The sequence below is a fragment of the Gnatocerus cornutus genome, unplaced genomic scaffold, assembly GCF_029298725.1.
Source record: "Gnatocerus cornutus isolate USDA-ARS CGAHR unplaced genomic scaffold, icGnaCorn1.1 ctg00000023.1, whole genome shotgun sequence".
NCBI classification, from domain to species: Eukaryota; Metazoa; Arthropoda; class Insecta; order Coleoptera; family Tenebrionidae; genus Gnatocerus; species Gnatocerus cornutus.
In genome coordinates this window covers 1464398-1485739 of record NW_028275375.1, presented here as the reverse complement: position 1 = coordinate 1485739, position 21342 = coordinate 1464398, and the positions used below count along the sequence as shown (strand labels likewise).

At 43.3% G+C, this 21342-nt stretch overlaps 1 protein-coding gene across 1 annotated transcript in view; it reads right to left on the bottom strand.

The window, feature by feature from the left end:
- Positions 1-255: 255 nt before the first annotated feature.
- The window catches only part of LOC148166284 (protein dachsous-like), a 174178-nt gene continuing 153091 nt past the window's right edge, over positions 256-21342 (bottom strand). The window contains exons 5-10 of the mRNA XM_088048704.1: positions 15911-16927; positions 7261-8826; positions 5827-6541; positions 4349-5778; positions 3366-3663; positions 256-3312 (exon numbers count right to left, since the gene is read on the bottom strand). Of these exons, the coding sequence (XP_087904830.1) occupies positions 642-3312; positions 3366-3663; positions 4349-5778; positions 5827-6541; positions 7261-8826; positions 15911-16927 (7697 nt within the window). The 3' untranslated portion in view covers positions 256-641. The remainder of the gene's footprint in view (positions 3313-3365; positions 3664-4348; positions 5779-5826; positions 6542-7260; positions 8827-15910; positions 16928-21342) is intronic.

Here is a 21342-nt window from a genome sequence, read left to right as displayed (position 1 = left end):
ATTTTTTATCGATTTTTTAAAATTTTGTTTTCACTTGTAAGTTTTCGGCAAAAATAAAAACAAAAGACTACTTCCCTTATTAATTCGTACCTCAGGAGTAAGAATGTCAACTCAAATTTAGGATTTAAAAATTGGTTATTTTTTTATTTGATTTTGAAAAGACGCCGAAATCTGGGCCCCGTGGCGTATGTCTATGATTGGCAGTGAGAACATTTTCAAAATTCCGCGCGTCAAATATAAAAATAAAACTTGGGATTTATTTAAAACTTCGTTTAATTTGTTTGTACATTTTTATACAGCAACATTCTTATGACACAAGTATTTAGTACTAAATCTAAACATTCGTCGTCGTCATCACGCGCACAATCAACAACACAAACATTTTGCATAAATTTGGTTAACAACATTCAAAACGAAATAATTTAGATTCGTCGCTATGTATAATTACAAAATCTGATAGTTACATATCTACAATAATTTAAGAAATTTATACAAAACATTGTAAAAGCTTATTACAGAAAGTTAGTCTTTATGGCTAAACATGGCAGGCAGAGAAAACACTACCTAGTGAGCATTTCTAATAAATTATATACACGAAATTATGGTACAATCGATTAAAAAACAAGTCCATGAACACGACATTAAATTCTCATTTCGGTATCAACCACAGTCTTTGTTCTACTCTGCGGCGGTTGGCGCCCCATCACATGATGACTCGTGGGCAATCCTGGCGTGACCAGCGGCGAAATCGACGGCGATTTGGTGGCCAACGGCGACAAGCTCGGCGAAAAACTCGGCGACATCGCCGTGGAGGTGCTGAACGTCGCCCCGGAAGCGTCATGGTTGATGGGCGACCTCGGCAACAGCATCATCTGATTGTGACTCCCGCCGTGATGACTAGAACCCCCTCTCGAATTCAAAACGGGCATCGCTATAGACCTGGGGGCCACACTCGTGATAAGCGGCGGCGGCAAGTTCTTCACCGGCGCGGAACTTTTGCTCTTCACGCTCGACGTCCCACTGGCGCCGCTCTTCACCGACGCGGTATCGTCTTTCAGTCTTGCAATCTCGGAGAACACGTGAGCGAGCGGTTGGTACTGCGGCCCCCAATCGAGCAGATAATCCCAGTTGTAACTCCCGGCGAGCTCTTCTTCGCTGTGCACTATGGAACTTAGAGAACCGTTCATGGAGGGTTGGTGCGTCACCGCCGGCACCTCTCCGTACCCGCCAATGGCCATCACGTGTTCTAGAGTTGATGCGGCGACGCCGCCTTCGTCGGTTGAACTCGCGCGGTCGCTTCCAGCGACGTCGTTTAACTTGGCGTAGATTAACGTCATGTCGTTCTCGGTGGTGCCTTCCTCGTCGAAGATGTGGAGGCTGTCCAACGGCACTCCTTGGTGGTGGTGGAGGGACTCCTTACTACTCCCAGCGCGAGGGTCTGAACACAAACGCGAGGCGGTTTGCGGGACTCCTCCACTGTTAATCCCCAAGCGGGCGAGGTACTCTTGCGTGTTCCTCACTGAAACATCCGATAAGTTGTCGTCGTCGTCGTTCTGTCGGTGGATGCCGGAATCCCGCTGAAGTGGACCTTCGTTGATCATTCGGATCTCTTCATCCTCGCCGTCTTCGCCGTCTTCTGCAGAACCTCGACCACTGGAGCCGGACTGCTCGGAACCTGACAACTCAGAGGTGGTTGCAGCACCGGAGTTCGAACTCGCGGCGTGTCCAGGACCGTACGGCGGAATTTCATCGTATTTCGGCGGCGCGAATTGGTTGGCGCTACTTGTAACACCTCCTCCACGTATCGGAATTGTATCAAAAGCACTCGGATCCACGTAATTGTTCGAAGTACTAACACTCTCACTACTCAAATTGGGTTTGTTGATTTTCTTATTCCTCTTATTCCGCATGTGCAGGAAGACAAACACCGCCCCGAAGGTGATCAACAGAAGGATCAACGCAATTAAGAGACCCAGCGCCCAATCGGCGATTCCGCCATTGGCCGCCGCCACCGTCGTGTTGTTCTCACGGTTTATGGCCAAATTAGTGCCAGGATCAGCCAGAGGATCGAGGTTGATCTCCACCACCGTCATGTTGGTCAAAGAGCCTTGGCGCCCAGAACTCGCGGTGACCACCAGACTGATTTCACGTCCCGACTCTAAACTCTCCGAGTGCTCGAGCTTCTTCTTCACCATCACAGCTCCGGTGGTTCTGTTGATTTTAAAGTCGGAGTGTTGCGTGGTCAACTGATACACCACGCGTCCATCTGGGCCTTTATCTCTGTCCGTGGCGGTGACGTGCCCCACCACGTACCCCACCGGAAGCGTCACCGACGTGGCTAAAACAAACTTGTACGTCCGTTCGGTGAACTGCGGATGGAACTCGTCTTTGCTTTCGATTTCGATGCGGACTTTCACCATTGAGGATTTTCCTCCGACGTCCGTAGCGCGCACCATGAAGATGTAGCGGTTGTGCTCTTCGTAGTCGAACTTGGAGTTGGTGGTCACCAGCCCAGTGGAGGCGTCGATGTGGAAGAGACGCCACGAGTCGTCGATTCCTGGGTAGTTGGCGGAGCTCGCGCTCACAATGGAGTACTTCAAGGCCCCGAAAGGACCTTTGTCGAGGTCGGTGGCGTGGGCGGTGAAGATTGCCGTGCCGACAGGTTCGTTCTCGCCCACGAACTCCAGGTATTCGCTGACGGGGAACTTGGGCTCGTTGTCGTTCTCGTCTTGGAGACTAACCAAGAAAGTGTTGAGGGTGCATAGAGAAACAACGCCGCGATCGCACGCGCGGAGGACCAAATTATACTCAGTTCTACCACTGTCAAAGTCCAGAGACTTATTCACTGAAAGAATCCCAGAGGTTGTGTCCAGACGAAACAACCCTTCATCGTTTCCAGAAGTAATATCGTATGTAACTTCAGAATTTACCCCAGCAGAGTCCGCATCCGTGGCGAGAATCTTCTTGATGGAAGAACCAATGGGGGTGTTTTCACTAATTGCAATTTCGTAATCAGCTTGTTTGAACACGGGGGCGTTGTCGTTGGTGTCGTCCACTCTGACGAAGACCGCCACCATGGAGTAGTTGGAGGTGAAAGTCGGATCCCCCATTGTGATTTTGAGATTGTAAACCTCCTGCAGCTCCCGGTCTAAACTCTTCACGACAATAAGAGCTCCTGAGGGATTGGACACTTCAAAAGTACCATCGTCGTTGCCGTCGGTTATGAAGAAACTCGTGGGTTGTTTCTGGGACGTCGGCTTTACAAGGTGGAGGATGGTGGTGCCTTTGCGACAATCCTCCGGGATTTGAATCCTGGAAGAAACAAAATCAGCATCTGGAGGTACCTGGGGGGTGTTAAAACCTACTTGTAGTCCCGTTTATTGCCGGAGGAGAGGTGCCCAGACCTGGTGTTCATTTTCACCCGCACCGACGCCACGGCCTTTAACGGCGGCGTCCCCAAATCCACTGCCTGGACGGTGAGTTGAACGTCCTGCGCCGCTGAAGAGATGTTGGATAAATTTGCCCGTAGAATTCCGTCCGTGCGTCCGATGGAGAAGCTCGCCACCGGGTTAAGGAGGAGGTATTCAATTCTCGCGTTCTCCCCCGAGTCTCCATCGGTGGTGTTGACAGTTAAGACGTCCGTGAGCTCCGTCGAGTGCCCATCTGCAAAAAGGAATTAATAAGGTTATAAATTCTTAGAAAAATCCGCTTATTTCAATGTTAAATGACGATTTTTCGCAGACTTTCGCCGTTTTCTGGCATAGATTGGCAAAAAAGAGCTCAAAATCTACAAAACCACCATTTTTTATTAAAATTCAACGGCTGAATCGCGAGAAAACACCAGAAATCTGCACGAAATCATCAAATTTCTTAGAAAATTCCGCTCATTTCGAAGCTAAATGAAGATTTCTAGCAAATTCTCGCAGTTTTCTGGCTTGAATTCGCAAAGAAGAACTCTAAATCTACAAAACCACCAGTTTTTGTCAAGATTCAACGGCTGAATCGTGAGAAAACAGCAGAAATCTGCACAAATTCTTAGAGAAATCCGCTTATTTTGATGCTAAATGACGATTTCTAGCAAATTCTCGCAGTTTTCTGGCTTGAATTCGCAAAGAAGAACTCTAAATCTACAAAACCACCAGTTTTTGTTAAGATTCAACAGCTGAATTGTCAGAAAACAGCTGAAATCTGCACAAATCGTTAGAGAAATCCGCTTATTTCGATGCTAAATGACGATTTCTAGCAGATTCTCGCCGTTTTCTGTCTTGGATTCGCAAAGAAGAGCTCGAAATCCACAAAACCCCCAGTTTTCATCAAGATTCAACTTCCAACACCCAAAGAATCTCACCTGGTAAGTTAACTTGGTAGACCAGCTGCGAGAACACCGGCGCGTTGTCGTTGACATCCTTCACTTTGATGGTGAGCGTCGTCTTGGCCGTGTGCGCGGTGTCCGACGCCTCGATCTTCAGCTTGTACTCTTGCCAGGTCTCGAAATCTAACTTCTTCTTCAAGATGACCTTCCCACTGAACCTGTCGATGCTGAAAAACTCAAGATCTTCCCGGCTGTTGTCATGCGAGAAGCTGTAAGTTAGCGTGGGGTTCGTGTCGACATCGTTGGCGGTCATGGTGGTCAACACCGTCCCCACGTCCGTGGACTCGCTGACGTTGATAACACTCCGTGGCGGAAACGTCGGTTGGTTATCATTGACGTCGACAATATTGATGACGATTCTTGCTGTGCCGGTCATTTGAGGCACACCTTCATCGGTCGCTATAACGGTCAGTTTGTAATTATCTCTTATTTCGCGATCTAAGACGATGTTGGTTTTTAGAATCCCGCTGAAAGCAGGCTCGATTTTGAACGCGTTATCGTGGTTTCCATCGACGATGTGGTAGAGGATCCGCGAGTTGGGGCCTTGATCGTCATCGAACGCGACCACCTGAAGCACGAACGCTCCTTTCTTGTTGCCTTCCCAAACAGAGGCCGAGTACTGTTGTTGCGTGAATTTAGGAGCGTTGTCATTGATGTCCGACAACTGGACGACAACCTCGCAGTAGCCGTGCAAGACAGGCCCTCCTTCAGTTTTCGCCTCGACCACCATTCTTATCTCTTTGTGAAGCTCGTAGTCTAGATATCTAGGATCTCGAACTTGGATCATCCCACCTTCTGCATCTATACTGAAAATGTTATCTTCATTCCCCGTGCCGAAAGAGTACAAGATGCGTTGGCGGCGCCCATCAGATCGAAGAGCTGATACTCGAAGAATATCTCTGTATTTCTCGGTGTGCTCGGGGATGTTAACAATGTAGGTGGAGTTCTGGAAACGGAGCTGCGGAGTGCCGTCGGAGACGTCACCCACCACCACCTCCACAAGTCCTGAAGAACTAATCGGAGGATTTCCTTTATCAGTGGCGAGAATGTTGATATAAACGACTTTGCCGTTTTCACCGGCTAAACTCTGCGTGGCTGTTAAAACCCCACTGTTTGGATTAATCCGGAATTTGGAGTACGAGCCTTCATTGACCAAACTGTAGACAATGTCGGAGTTTGTTCCTTGATCCGCGTCTTTGGCGGAGATCTTCAAGATGGCTTGTCCGGGTTGTTGGTACGCCGCCACTTTCGCCCGAAAGGGGTACTCAGCAAAAATCGGTTTATTGTCGTTAATATCGTCGATTCGTACCATCACTGGTACTCTCTGAGACCGCGCGTTGTACTTTCCACCATCCGTCGCCACGACTAAGAACTCGTACGATGGCTGCAGCTCCCGGTCAAACAACCTAAAACAAGAACTTGATGGTTACAGTCATTGGAATGGTACGACTTACCCTGCGGTGGTAATGACGCCGGTTTTGTTGTCAATCCGAAACAACCACTGACTCTCATTAGCTAAAGAGTAGATGATCCTCGAGTTGATTCCCATGTCGGCGTCCGACGCGTGCACTTTGAGTATTGAAGTGTCCACGGAAACATCTTCAGGGATCGCCGTCGAGTACTTGGACATATCGAACTTGGGATCGTTGTCGTTTTGGTCTTCAACAACCACTGTGATGTTGCAAGTTCCTACTAATGAGGGTTTTCCGCGATCTTGAGCTGTGATGGTCAAGTGGTACCGGGCATGACTCTCGCGGTCCAAAGACCTCGCTGTCAACTCTCCCGTTCGCAAATTTATGCTGAATTTGTTCCCGACGTTTCCCCCGGTGAGGCTGTAGGCGATGTCGCCGTTATTGCCTTCGTCCAGGTCGTTGGCCACCACGGTGTGGATGACTCCAACGTCGTTGTTCTCCGGGACGAACAGGCGGTAGCAGGAGCCAGGTTTGAACTGAGGGGGGTGGTCGTTGACGTCTGTTATCTTAATGATGAGGGTGGAGACGTCGAAGAGGGTTTTCCCGGGGGTGGAGTTGTCGGTGACGTACACGGGGATGGTGTAGGAGTCTTTGGTTTCGCGGTCCAAAGGTTGGGTCGTCGTGATTCTTGCGGATGTTGGATCGATCTGGAAGGCTTCGGCGAACTCTTGCGGGATGTAAAAAGTGGTGTTGCTCCCTAAAATTAAGAAAATTCGGTTTTCTCATGGGAATTTAAATTTTATATTTTTGCAACTCTCCCAAACCTCCAAATAAAGTTCGGTCATTTGTGGATTGTGCTTTGAGAGGTTCTTAATTCGACAGCCATTTTTCGAATGCAAAGTTATTGCGGCACTATTCAACAAATCGAATCAAAAACGCAAATTTTCAAATTTCCCACTCAAAATTTCGAAGTTGGTGCTACTGAAAATTTGAAAACTGGCAAAAAATTGTCGAAACTAACCTCACTTTTTAAGTTTATTTGTGCGTAGAAAGTGCCAAAGGTGAACAGGGACCACAAGATTGCTTTAGAAAGGCATTTCTGGAGTAAAAAGGTTAGTTTAGGTATAAAGCGGGGATACACAGTCCCACAAATTTAATTCGCAGCTTCGACAGGGCGGGAAAAAATAAAATTCAAATTCCGCGGAAAATCGCCGCTTTTATCCGATCAAGAAGGGTATTAATCTCTCTTTGCGCGCATGAATATTCATTTCTTTGGCGTCGATACAAGATTAATATAAATGTAAATATGGAATCAGGTTATTCAATGATGGCACCCTCTAGCGCTTCTCTGTACAATGGGACCCGCGAGCGCCTCGCATTTCCTTATTCCCATTTTTTGCATATTTTGCATTTCCGTTAACACTCGCAGTGGTAACAGGACCGGGAATTAGCGATAATGACTAAAAGAAAACTCACCATCCTCCACCGCTCCGGATTTGGTGGTGACTCTGGTGACGAACGTCCCCACCGGCGCGTCCTCTGGGACACTCGCTCTGTACAAGGAGTTGAAGAACCTGGGAGGGTTGAGCTCGGAACCTTGGACGACCAATTTTAACTCCATATCAGCATGCCGCGTGGGAGTTCCATGATCGGTGGCTGTTACATTTAGAATGTAATTTCTTTGTGCGTCAGGAAGAGGTTTGGCTAAGGTCAAAACGCCCGTGTCATAACCCAACGCGAACACACTGCCTTCGTTTCCGCCTGAGATCACGTAAGTCACTCGACCGTTGTCACCACTATCACTGTCCACAGCCACCAAATGCGCGATCTTCATTCCGACGGTGCTAACTTCACTTATGAAGGCTGTTGGGGGCGTTGGAAGCACGAATCTGGGGGAGTTGTCGTTGTAGTCGGTGATGATCACTCTGGCGGTGACTGAGGTGGTTTTGCGTTCGGAGATGTTGGCGCTTTGGTCGGTGGCGGCGATGATCACCGTGTATTCTTCGATGGACTCGTAGTCAAGACTGTTGGAGAGGATCAGAGTCCCCGTGAGGGAGTCAATGGAGAAGGTGTCGTTCGTGGGGTATTGGTGAGCGACGTGGTAGCGAACATCTCCGTTGTTTCCACTGTCCACGTCCGACGCGGTGAAGTTATGGACGGAAGTACCGATTTCTGTGTTTTCCGGCAGGGAAATCGTCACCAGGTCCTGGGGCCAACGTGGAGCGTTGTCGTTGATGTCGGCGATGTCGATCCGAACAGTTATAGCACTGCTTTGGGGGTTGTTCATGGCACTCGTGTCCAAAGCGCGGACTTCCAATCGATACTCCGACTCTTTTTCTCGGTCGAGTTCTCTGGCCACCACCAAAGACCCGGTGCTGCGGTCAATATCAAACGCGTCGATGATGTTCTCCGGCATGAGAGACGTAAGAGTGTAGGTGATGTGCCCTCCGGTACTCCCACTGATTACGTTTTCTTGGTCGGCGGATTCGGAGGTGGCAACCGATCCGACTACAAACCCAATCTTTACGTCTTCACGCACTCTGAAGACGAGACTCGAGCTCGTGAATGTTGGTCTGTTATCGTTGAGATCCAAGACTTCGACTCGCAGCATCCTCACGGTTTGCTTGGGTGGTTTTCCGTCGTCTTTAGCAGCCACGGCTAGACGGTAGATGGCTTTTTCTTCGTGGTCTAACATCATTCTCGTGCGGATGACTCCCGATAAAGGGTCAATGTTGAAGACACCGTGGCCGTCAGAGTCGCGTCCTTTGAGGATGGAGTACGTGATGGTGGCATTCTCACCACTGTCGGTGTCGACGGCGCGTACTTTGACCACTTCGGTGCCTGGAGGTTGTTCTTCGCGGACGCTGACAACGTCTTCTTGCGGGTCGATGATTTCCGGCGCGTTGTCGTTGACGTCCAACACGTGGATCTTCAGAGGGACTCTGTTGCTTCTTGAAGGCGTTCCTTGGTCTCTGGCTTCGGCTACCAAGTCATAGACTTCTTTTTGCTCGCGGTCGAGGGGTTGCTTGGCCGTAATCTCGCCTGCAAGGAAAAAAGTAATCAGAGAGGATCGATCGTGCGAAATTACAGAGAATAAGATTGGATCGAGTTCACATAAATATCACTTTCGGTTTCAAGGTCCGCGTAAGATGAGCCGGTCCATGGCTCTAACACATGATTAATCTCGACACCTCGGCTCTAAGAGGCTTAGCGTTGATTACTGGCGGAGTAATCGAACCGCGAAGAGCAGGTGAAAAGCGATGCCGGCGTCGAAATACCCTTCTTTATTGGTTGTATTTTGGGTCAGGAGCGAAATTCGTGCGTTTGATCCAATTGCAGCTGCAGAGAAGCGGAGGCCGCGCGTGAAGTATGTCCGTGGAATTCAGCGAGCGCGACGTCGAGGGGCCGGGGCTGAAGAAGCGGTCCGGTCACATTCCCGGCCACTGAACGAAACGCACCGAAACGGAGTTCGCAGGGCCCGCGCCATCACGGAAAACGCCCTGGGAAAGCCGCAGCGACTTTCCCTAGCAAAAACGCCAGCGAGTAGTTATGGAAAGTGTCAGCGGTTTATTATTTGTTCTTAAAGCGGAATGCTAAAAGCATTCCATAGCTTCTGTAGCCGCTCGAGATTCTGGCAACGTGACTGGCATGTGGACCCTCATACATTTCAATCATGTGTGGATGTGTTCTTCGTCTGGCGGCCCGCGGTGCTGCATTCTAGACGTGTTTGGAGGTTCGTGGCGGATCCGCGTAAAATCAAACTTCCGAAACGTAATAGACGGGCCTCTTCGCCGGAGATGATTTAATTGGAGCGACACGTTGCGCCTAAGGCTCCTTTTCATACTCGTCTAGTGCCACCGGTCATTTTTCTCGGTTTATCGCCAATAAGTGTCACCCGACCGGCGTTTTTGAAGTTAACTTAATTAGGTGGCTGCACCTCCTCGACTTTTCGGCTAAAACCCGCCAGTTAATCGAACTTTAATATGATAATAGTGCCGTAAAACTTTTCGAAGCCGACTTTGCCGTTCATAAAATCCACGATTTAGGGCCGATTTCACCACCCACTTAAACTTAAATTAGTTTCCCTCAAACGTAGATCAACGTAAAATATGATTTTACCAACATTTTTAAACTTAGTTTATTACTGATCTACGTTCAGGAAGTAACAGACCAATTTCAACCAGTTAACGATCTAAAACTGGGATTAATGAATTGTCAATTTCTGACATTTGTTTTTTTATCAAAATTGAGAGAAAAAGTCGGATTTGGGGTCAGTAGCGAGCGAAGCGAGCGATACTGCTAGTTTTATTTTACAAAAGTTTAGTGTTTTTGTGATAGAGTCATCGATGTTGGCGACCCTGATAATGTGTCAAATTGTTCATTTTCTATCTAGTTTAATTTTGTTTAAATTTTTTTGTAGTTATAAAATAAAAAAAAAATTGAAAAAAAAGAAACAATCAATAAAAATAAAAAAATTGGATCTGCCAGAAAATTTTGAGTCGACTTCAAAATAAAAATTTCTGAAAAGTCTGTTTTTTGATGTAAAATTTTGGAATTTGGCACAGTTGTTTAATAAGACCAAAGTCGCAAAACTTTCAAATTTCATTATTTTATGACTAAAACTTTCAAAGTTATGGAATTTAATAAAAAGTGGTGAAAATTTTTGGTAGGTTTTTAAAACAAAATTCGTCAAAAATTTTATTTTTTGTTTCAAAATTTTAAAATTTACCACAGTTGGTTAGCAAGACTACAGTAATGAAACCTCAAAATTTCACTATTTTGGAGTAAAAACTGTCAAAGTTACGAAAATTTTATTTTTACACTAAAATTTTGAAATTTGACACACTTGATTAGTTAGTCGAAAGTCGTAAAATCTCCAAATTTAACTGTTTTATAATGAAAGCTATTAAAGTTACGGAATTTTATAGAAATCTTAATTTTTTGGTGCTTCTTCTTTAATCACTTTTATTCCAAGATCTACCAATATTGACTGTTAAAAAGATTTAGGGGAACTTCGATTTTCTTGGTGAAATCAGAACAAACATTCACCACTTAACTCAAACTCAGTTTATTAAAACTACAGTTAAACGCTAGTCGGAGTCGGTGAAATCGGCCCTTAATCGTTTCACCAAAAGCCGAGATAATTAAATCGAATGTCCGTGCATCCCCCAGATGGCGCGCGATTCCCTATAAACTGTTCATTATAATAATTGCAAGAGAAATTGGTATCATAATTGTATAATATCAAGAATGTCACGCTCGTTCAATTTCCCGCGACGTGTTCCTCGGACGCGTATGCCATAAACAATGAGACTTTTGAGCAGTAAACGTCCTTTTCGGTGGGCCACTCGGGGGAAAAACGAAAAAACGAACAAATCACGGAGGCATCTACCGGCGGTTGTTGTACTTAATTACAGGCACCTGTTAGCCCGTCTCTTATTCCGGTTTTAATTGAAAATGGGTTCTCACGAATCATAAAGCGACCATGATGGATGACGGCGACGCGGTGTTCCACTGGTCGGATGTCAACGGAGTTTCGCTCTGGGAGGATCCGCGATTTTCTCCTTTTTTCTTTTCGAGAAACCAATTACGACCCGCTGTCTATTCGGTCTCGTTAAATCGACGAAATTCCCAAATGAATTCTGCCGGTAGCACCGCCGCAAAAACTCGCAGAAAAAACTGTCATGAAGACCGGCGTCCCGTTAACGAGACGCGCAATATTCTAGTCTTAAGAATCAAATTCACTCATAGTCTTCTAGGGACTTTCTCCGAATCTAGGGACTTCTTCACATTTTCGAACGAATCTAGGGGATTCTAGAAAGCTTAGTGTTCAAATATAACTTGAATTGACATCTGTCATTTACATAAAGTAGCAGCCAACTAGATAAGCTCTGATTGGTAGTTAATACACTTGCGACTCTAGAATTTTGGGCAATGTCAAGTGCCGTTGTCATTTTAATGTCATAATGACAAGATGTTAAATTATCTTTATTACTTAACAATCAGTTTTAACCCAGGAGAGTAATTTTCCCCGAATCTAAGATTTTTTTTACAATTTTCGAACAAATCTAGGGAAATCTAGAAAGTTTAGTGTTTAACTATAACTAGAATTTTGAATTAAATTGACACCTGTCATTTACATAAATCACCAGCTAACTCTGATTACTTTGTAGTTAATACACATGCAATCTTAGAATTGTGGGCACTGTCAACTGCCGTTTGTCATTTTAATGTCATAATGATAAGTGAAATTACTTTTATCTGCTACTTAAATATCAATTTTGAAGTTTTAAATGATTTTGTTCTGTACAAATTTACAAAGGAGCAATTTTAGACATCAGCAGGAATCTAAAGGGATAAGTTAGATACCTGTAATGGATATATGCTAATTTTGATTAATAGATGGCTTCATAAGCAACTGATTTTTTTTTAAATTTGAAATATCATGTGGAAAAACAAAATTATGATGCTTCCACTATTTGGTGTCAATTTGACAAATATGACAGTTCTTCTTTGACGTTCCGCAGGATTTGCAGACAGCACTCGCTCTGCTGAACGACCAATCACAAAGTCGCATTTCAAACAATGAGATTATGTTGCAAAAGTCTACTTTGACAGTTATTTGTTTGTTTAATATTGGAATTTTGATGAATTAGCTTTGGAAATTTTAATGTCACACGGTTGGCATCATTGTTCTTCAGAACTTTGACACATTACGTTGATAGAACTTACACGATCATCTTTTTTACCCAAAAAACCAATTCTATTACAGATTTGCAACAGGACCGAATCACACGATGAAAATTTCAAAATGTGTGACCTTGGGTGGCCATTTGCAAACCAAACAAACTAACTGCAATTAGTTATCGACTAAAAAAAGACGTTTTCTGAACGACCAATCGCGAAGTCGCATTTTAAACAATCGCTTTAGTTTGCAAAAGTTATTTGTTTGTTTAAAGTTGAAATCTTGACGAATTAGCTTTAGGAATTTTGAGATCATACGGTTGGCATCATTGTCTTCCAAACATTTGACACTTTACATTGGCAGAACTTACACAATCGTCTTTTGTACCCTAAAACCAAATTCTACTCCAACATTAGCAACAAGACCAAATCACACGATAAAACTTTTAGAATTTGTTACTTTGGCTAGGCATTTGCAACCCAAACAAACTAATTGCAGTACATAATCGACTAAAAAAGGACGTTTATTGAACGACCAATCACAAAGTCGCATTTTAAACAATCGGTTTAGGTTGCAAAAGTCTACTTAGACAGTTATTTGTTTGTTTAAAGTTGAAATCTTGACGAATTAGCTTTGGGAATTTTGAGATCACAAAGTTGGCATCGTTGTCCCTAGAATTTTGACACATTACATTGACAGAACTTACACGATCGTCTTGTGTATCCTAAAACCCAATTTCATTGCATATTTGCAACAAGACCGAATCACACGATAAAACTTTCAAAATTTGTGACCTTGAGTGGGAATTTGCAACTCAAACAAACTATTTGCAGTTACACGATTCAATTCCATTGCACATTTGCGACAGGGCCGAATTATAGGATAAAAATTTTAAAATTCGTGATCTTGGGTGGGCTATTTACAGTACATTATCGATGAAAAAGCGACGTTTTCTGGGGATTTTTGAGTTAGAATCTGGGGAGCGTTGAAACTGGGTTTGATGGTACCGTTGGCCGTCCGAAATTGGCGTTTTCCCGTGGTGGCAAGCCCATAAATCGCGCGTCGGCCGGTGCGCGCTTAATCCGGGGATTTCATTGAATAATGCTCTCGTCGCAAAAAGACGAATCGAAAATTTATCGGAGGTAAACTTTCACGATATTAAATTGGAGATCAGACTCAGGTCATAAATCATATTTAGTATATCACAGGTCGGATTACTCGTATTGAAAACATGATAAATGCAGTACTTAATCGCATTTAAGTCCATGAATCAATCTGGGTCCAGGTTCAACGTTCCACTTTTTTTCTCGCAGGATGCGTTTGTCTTATGGCTCAATTGTCGCTTTTGATAACCTCGGACGATTTTACGACATGAAAGGATCAGCGAGATGCAAAAAAGCAGTCGTCTCGACGTGCCGGTAATTTAACGCTATTTCGGTATTAATGACCTAAGCACGGACGTTTACAGCTTGCTTTTAATAATAGACCCTTTCTCGAAGTAGTGGTCGGCTAATTTTATAGTTTCTAGTATGGGTTTATTGCCGTTATTGCGGGAAATCTCGCGATTTAACGAACGTCTGCACAGATAATGGTTACGATTGGATAAGGACTAGCTGCCGAATGGGAGAAAACTCGACGAGTTATAGGAAAAAGTTTCGCGACTCTGCTTCAATGCGAGCTTTATTTACGACATCATTAGTGCTTACACTGGGAACATCTGTCGGGCGGGAAGGGGCGCATCCCACACTTGTGTGTTATCTCCACATCTCTGCGTGGAAAAAAAGGGCTCGAGCCTACGTAAGAAAGCCACTTTCTTTCCTCTAATGCACTCCCCAGATTTAATCACTCCCAATTATTGCCTAAATTGGAGCTCACTCGGTAAAATGGCCACTCTCAAGACCAGCCTCCGGTTTTTTGTTCCGGTTCGAAGGCCACAGACTACTACTAGGTGTTAATTGGAACTAATAAGGCTGCATTACAGACGGGAAACTCATCCGTTTGACGCCTCAACACCGGCATAAAATTCATCGAAAGAGAATTTTGGTGTCAATTTTACAAAATTCTTGGGTGTAAATCAGGCTTTCTACTCAAAAATTAAATATAGCGAGTTTTGAGGTTAACCCACCAACTGTAGATTATTTTCCAACTCCAACTTCACCAAATTTTTAAAATTCCCGCCCTAGAGCTTGACTTGACTGAGACGGCTGTGGAACTGTCGGTAAATTCGCAAGTGTTTTTAATGAAATTCATCTAAACCCTATTTTTTGCTCTTGGATTGGTCGTTCGCTGAGCGAGTTACACATTGTCAATTTCGTATAATTCTTGAGTGTAGATCAGGCTTTCAACTCAAAAATTGAAGATAGCGAGTTTTGAGGTTAACCCACCAACTGTAAATTATTTTCCAACTCCAACTTCACCAAATTTTTAAAATTCCCGCCCTAGAGCTTGACTTGACTGAGACGGCTGTAACTGTCAGTAAATTCGCAAGTGTTTTTAATGAAATTCATCTAAACCCTATTTTTGGCTCTTGGATTGGTTGTTCGCTGAGCGAGTTACACATTGTTGGTGTCAATTTCCTAAAATTCTTGAGTGTAAATCAGGCTTTCAACTCAAAAATTGAATATAGCGAGTTTTGAGGTTAACACACCAACTGTAGATTATTTTCCAACTCCACCAAATTTCAAAATTCCCGCGCTCGAGCTCGACTGAGACGGCTGTGGAACTGTCGGTAAGTTCGCAAGTGTTTTGATTCGAAGTGCGGCTTTTCAATTCCGCGAAAAACCCAGTATTTAGTGTTCCCACGTGGATTTTCGTGTTCTGAAACTTTCATGGAAGTGTTCCGAGTGTTCTGCGCGTGTTCTCCGGCCAAAACAGTGGAAATTAAGGTAAATTTTGCTAATTTTCCGTCAAAATCGGGTTAGTCCATTATCACCAACAAAGGGAAGTTGGGTTGTAAAACCAAATGTCATTATTTTAAATCACATCAGAGAAAATCTTGCAGATGTTCTAAAACTTTAATGGAAGTGTTCTGAGTGTTCCATGCGTGTTCTCCGACCAAAACAGTGAAAATTAAGGTAAATTTCGCGACTTTTCCGTCAAAATCGGGTTGGTCCATTATCACCAAGGGGAGTTGGGTTGTATCGCCAAATGTCATTATTTTGAAACCACACCAGAGAAAATCCCGCTGATTTCTGGAATTGCTCTATTGTAAAAAGTAATTTCCACAAAACCCGCGTTAACATTCCGAAACCTACGATGAGCTTAAGCTATTGTGAGAGCAAACACATTTTTATTGAGAGGAAGTCTTCGGCCACACAGAGCATATTTGTTTTTCATTTACTTTATTTGACATCAGCCGCATTAAAACGTTTTCGTTTACAAACATTTGCTCAATACTACACGATTTCGCTATTAGGCCGCGCGCTGCAACCTTGAACTTACCATTCGTTGGGTTTATCTGGAAACTCGTGTTTCCGGGGATGAGGCTGTATCGAATCACCGCGTTGTCTCCGATGTCTTCGTCTAGAGCAGCCACTCTCCCGACGGAGGTGCCGCGTCGTTGGTTCTCCTCCACGTTGAACTCGTAGGCGTCTTTGAGGAATTTGGGGTCGTTGTCGTTGGCGTCGCTGACGTGGACGATGACGCGGGCGGTGGCGCTTTGCGAAGGTGTTCCGTTGTCGGTGGCGCTCACTGTTAGTTCGTAGCGGTCGCGGCTCTCCCTGTCCAGGCTTCCTTTGAGGTACAACCACCCGCTGTTGGGGAAGATGCCGAAGACGTCACCCGAGTTGTTTCCAGAGAGGAGTCTGTAGGTCAATCGCGCGTTGTTTCCAGTGTCTAGATCCACCGCAGTGACTTGCAGGACTTGCGAGTTCACAGCCCTCGACTCCTCCACGGTTTTACTGTATTCGTTCCTTTCGAAAACCGGCGGATTGTCGTTAACATCTTGCACTTCCACCAACACCGTCAAGTTGGCAGATAATGGTGGAATTCCAGTGTCGGTCGCTGTTATAATCAAGCTGTGCCGCTGGGTCGTTTCGTAATCTAAATGTCTTGTCAGAGTCAAGTGACCCAGCTTAGGGTCAACGTTGAACAGACCCCCGGTAGCGCCGTTGTTGACGATCTTGTAGCGGACGACGCCGTTGGCCCCGGAGTCCTTGTCGCGGGCGTGGGCGGCGTACAGCGCGATGCCCGTCTCGACGTTCTCCGGGACGGAAATCCGGACGACGTTCGACTCGAATTCCGGAGCGTTGTCGTTGACGTCCCGGATCTCGATGTTGACTTGCGTGTGACCGTAAACCGGGGGATCTCCGTTCGTGGCTTGGATGTTCAGAAGGACGTTGCTCCGGGTCTCGTGGTCCAAACGAGCGGCGGTCTTGATCACTCCGGTTGAAGGATCGATGCGGAAAAAGCCTTCCGGATCGCCGGAGTAGATCGAGTACCGAATGTTCTTGTGCTCACCTGCAACAACAAAAAGCGCTGATGATGATGCTAATAAATACAAAACGAGGAAGTTAATTACTTGGTCTAGGCAACGGTGGTTTTTGTATTTGCACTGGGTTTTGGTACGGTCTAACTATTCCTTTGATCAAATCAGGAAACGCGGCTAATTAAGGACAATTAATCGCGGCCACTTATTCGCCTTTTGTGCGGTTATGAAAAGCCGGAATATTTCACGTGGCAATTAAATAATTAAAGTGCATAAATCTGTTTTTATTCAACCGGCAAACGAAGAATCCCCGGCACGCCGCTCGTACAGAAAATCAAATCGAAAGCAAGCAATGACTCCCAGCGGAGCCCAGAAAACAAAAGGACCGTAATTAATAAAAGTCACAACCGAATCAAACAAATGAATCTCACGCTGGTGCACGTGAGGTGTTGAATGGCCGCTTCAAGAATGTCATTTTGTTTTTATTCGGCGGCTGAGCCGATAACACCCGGATTCCGGAATTGTGAGGTAATTGGGTCATCGCGAGCGAAAAATACAAATTACGGAACGGATACCTCCCATGATGATAACAACGATCACTATTAGTGCTTTGCTCCTTGAAATACTATTACATTCAAAGGAAGACAGATTAGCTCACTGTAAACCGGCTTTATGTCCGCGCTGCGCCGTGAATGCCGGTGCTGGTTAGGTGTTTAGTAGTCCAGGCAAAATAGACGCTAACATTTCAAAAGCTCGGAATTTTCCCATAAGGCTGATTTTTTGGAAATTGGAAGATAATGTTAAATTCTCATGGGTCTGTGAATTCTAAGAGGAATTCTAAAGTCTTGAAAATACTCTGTTGTACAGTAAGAATTTTTCCAGGAGTCAACGTTTTCGTACACGTGAAAATTTAGAAATTTTTAGAAATTTTAAACTTTAAACTCGACATCTCGCTTATTTTTTCGAGTAAACTTAAGTTATTATACATCAGTGTACGCAGAATTTTACGCAGATTCCAAATCTGGGATTCAAATTCAGATCCGACAACAAATAACTAAGTTATGGCCGATCAAAGTATCAGAGAGTTGATTTTCATTTTTCTTCATTTTTCCTAATTTTTAAAGTTAAATATCTCGGAAACTATTTGAGATATTGAGATGCGGTTTGCGCCATTCTTTTTCTCGGCTCATTTTACGTTGGAAAATGTTATCAAAAGCTCAAAATTTGATAGTCGATTTTTCGCGAAAAAAAATTGCGACTCAAACGATGAAAATTTTTCATTTTTTTTTATTTTAGGCCATAACTCGTAAACTATTTGTCCGATAGATCTCAAATTTGGCCAGTAGCTAGATTTTGAGCTCCTCTTTCGACTGATGTATAATTCAAAGTTATTAAACGTCGTTTTTATTTTAAAAACTTTGATTGAAAATCACCCTAAAATGACGTTTTCAAAACAGTTTTTGGCCAATACAATTTGGGTCTCATTTTACGCAGAATTTTACGCTGAATCCAAAAACATAAGAATTTTTGATTTTTTGTCATCAAATAACCGAGTTATGGTCGTTTGAATTTTTGGGTTGTCGCCAGAGAGCTAAATTTTTGAAGGTTCAAAACAATTCGTGCTCGATATCTCGAAAACTATTTCAGATATTGAGATGCGGTTTGCGCCATCGTTTTTCTCGCAATTTTTTACATAAGAAACAGTTCTTTGATTTTTCTACAGTCGAAATTTGCAAATTTCCGCAAAAATTCATGACTAAAACTATGGCAAATTTCTGATATCGATATCTCGCTTATTTTTTAGAGTAAACGTAAGTTATTATACATCAGTGTAACGCAGAATTTTCCGCAGATTCCAAATCTGGAATTTAAATTCAGATTCGACAACAAATAACTGAGGTATGGCCGATCAAAGTCTCGAAAAGTTGATTTTCATTTTTCCTCATTTTTCCTAATTTTTCCTAAATTTGGCCAGTAGACAGATCTCGAGATTTTTTTTCGATTTAGGAATTTGACCAAAATCATTGGTGCGGGAGAAGCTGGTTGATATTATAAAATGTACATTTTTTTAATAAACAATGCATCGATGGTAACTTTTGCCAAGTTGTTTAGAACGAATTATGAACTATAGTTTCTCCGGAAAAATCGCGAATATAAATCGACGACGATATCGCGAGGAAGTTTTCTTTCGGTCCGTGACATTGCATCGCCTTCTGTCGCGACCGCGGTTGAACCCGTCCGGCGAGCTTTTGGGGGTTTCAAACAGCAAACCAACTTTTCAGCAATGTAATAAATCGACGTTTGCTGTCGCGACGACCCGAGCACACCAAACGGTGTACGTTCCATCCGAAATGCGCTCTCTTTTATATTTATCGACCTTGTCGTTGTGGATTCTCGGCGCGATGCCGGTTTCACGGCCATCATTTATTTGTGGCACGGTATTTAAATCAATCAGCGCGTTTGAATAAATTTGTACCGGGATTATGAATGGCGCGCGCGCCAATGTTGGGACATTTTGGGCGCCGCTGGACGAAGAGGATACAATGGCGTCCCTCCGGATAATTGCCCCCTTGTGATGCTGTCAAGCAGTGCTTGTTTGCCTAAATGCTAATAAGGGTCCTTTACAAATCCGCACAAACAAAAAGCGACGGGGTATTTATTATACGCGCGTATATACGTTTAATTAATGCCGGAGAGTCTTTTTGGGGACTTTTTTCGTCTTGTTCGTTTTTACAGAGTTTCAATAGGTCCGCGTGGGTACGATGGTGATTCATGCGAGGACGTTCTGCATGCCGATGGAGACGACGGATTTTTTTCTCTTTCTTTAAATGAGAAACTTTCGAGGCGTGGAGCTTTTTTAGACATGTTTTATGCCGACGCCAAACTATAACCTAATTGAATTAATAAAACCTGTTAATGTCGCTACTAATTGGCCATTTTATTGCCTGACAGCCACTCATAAAGAAAAGATATTAATTATTAATACGTCATTAAGAAACACTGCCGGGAAAACCAAATCAACTGCCAAATTATAGACACCGCACAGAGGGGCCAAAATTTTTAAAATTTGTCTCCGTGGCTTTCAAATGTTGAGACTGAAGGTAGTCAATAACCAATTCAATTACAAAAAGTTGCCCAAATTTCATTGTTCTGGTATCAAAACTACCAAAATTACAGGGCCGAATGCAGAATATCGGAATTTTCGGGTTCATTCTATAACTGGAAATTTCTAAAATTCGTTCCTGTAGTTCTAAAATTTTAAGATTTACAATAGTCATTTTGGCACTCACAAGTAACATGTTTCCCAAATTTCATAATGTTGGCATTAAAACTACCAGAATTACAGGGCCGAATGCAAAATATTGTAAATTTTTGGCCCATTCTATAATGAATTTTTTTTAAAATTCGTCCCTGTCGCTCTAAAATTTTGAAATTACAAAAGTTAATGAACCACTTCAAGGTAGCAAGTTCCCCAAATTTCATTATGCTGGCATTAAAACTACCAAAATTACAGGGCCGAATGCAAAATATCGAAATTTTTTGGACGATTCTATAACTGAAAATTTCTAAAATTCGTCCCTCTAGTTCTAAAATTTTGAGATCTACAACAGTCAATTAGGCACTCAAGAGTAACAAGCTCCCCAAATTTCATTACCCTGGCATTAAAACTACCAAAATTACAGGGCCTAGTGCAGAATATTGGAAATTTTTCGCCCATTCTCAAAATAAAAATTTCTAAAATTTGTTCCTGTCAGTCTAAAATTTGAAAGTTACAAAACTCAATTAGCCGTTCAAAAGTAATAAGTTTTCCAAATTTCATAATGTTAGCATCAAAACTACTAGAATTACAGAGCCGAATGCACAATATTGGAAAATTTTGGCCCTCTTTAAAAATACAAATTTCTAAAATTCATCCCTGTTGCTTTAAAATTTTGAAAGTTACAGCAGTCAATTAGCCACTCATAAGTAACAAGTTCCTAAAAATTCATAATGTTAGCATCAAAACTACCAGAATTACAGGGCCTAATGCAAAATATTAGAAAATGTTGGTCCATTCTCAAAATAAAAATTTCTAAAATTCGTCTTTGTCGCTCTTAAATTTTGAGATTTAGAAAAGTAAATTAGCCACTCAAAAGTATCAAGTTTGTCAAATTTGATTGTGTTGGCATTAAAACTAATAAAATGGCAGGGCCGAATGCAAAATATTAGAAACTTTTGGCCCATTCTCTAAATAGAAATTTATAAAATTCCACCCTGTCGTTCTAAAACTTTGAAATTTTGAAGAGTCCATTAGCCACTCAAAAGTTACAAATTTTCTCATATTTTCTAATTCTTAAATTCATTCTTGTTTGACCTTTAAACCATCAATAGGAAAGATACGCCCTCTTGGTTTAGTTTGTGCATTTTTGTTCATTATCAACATCCAATAAAATGACTCGTTTTTTTG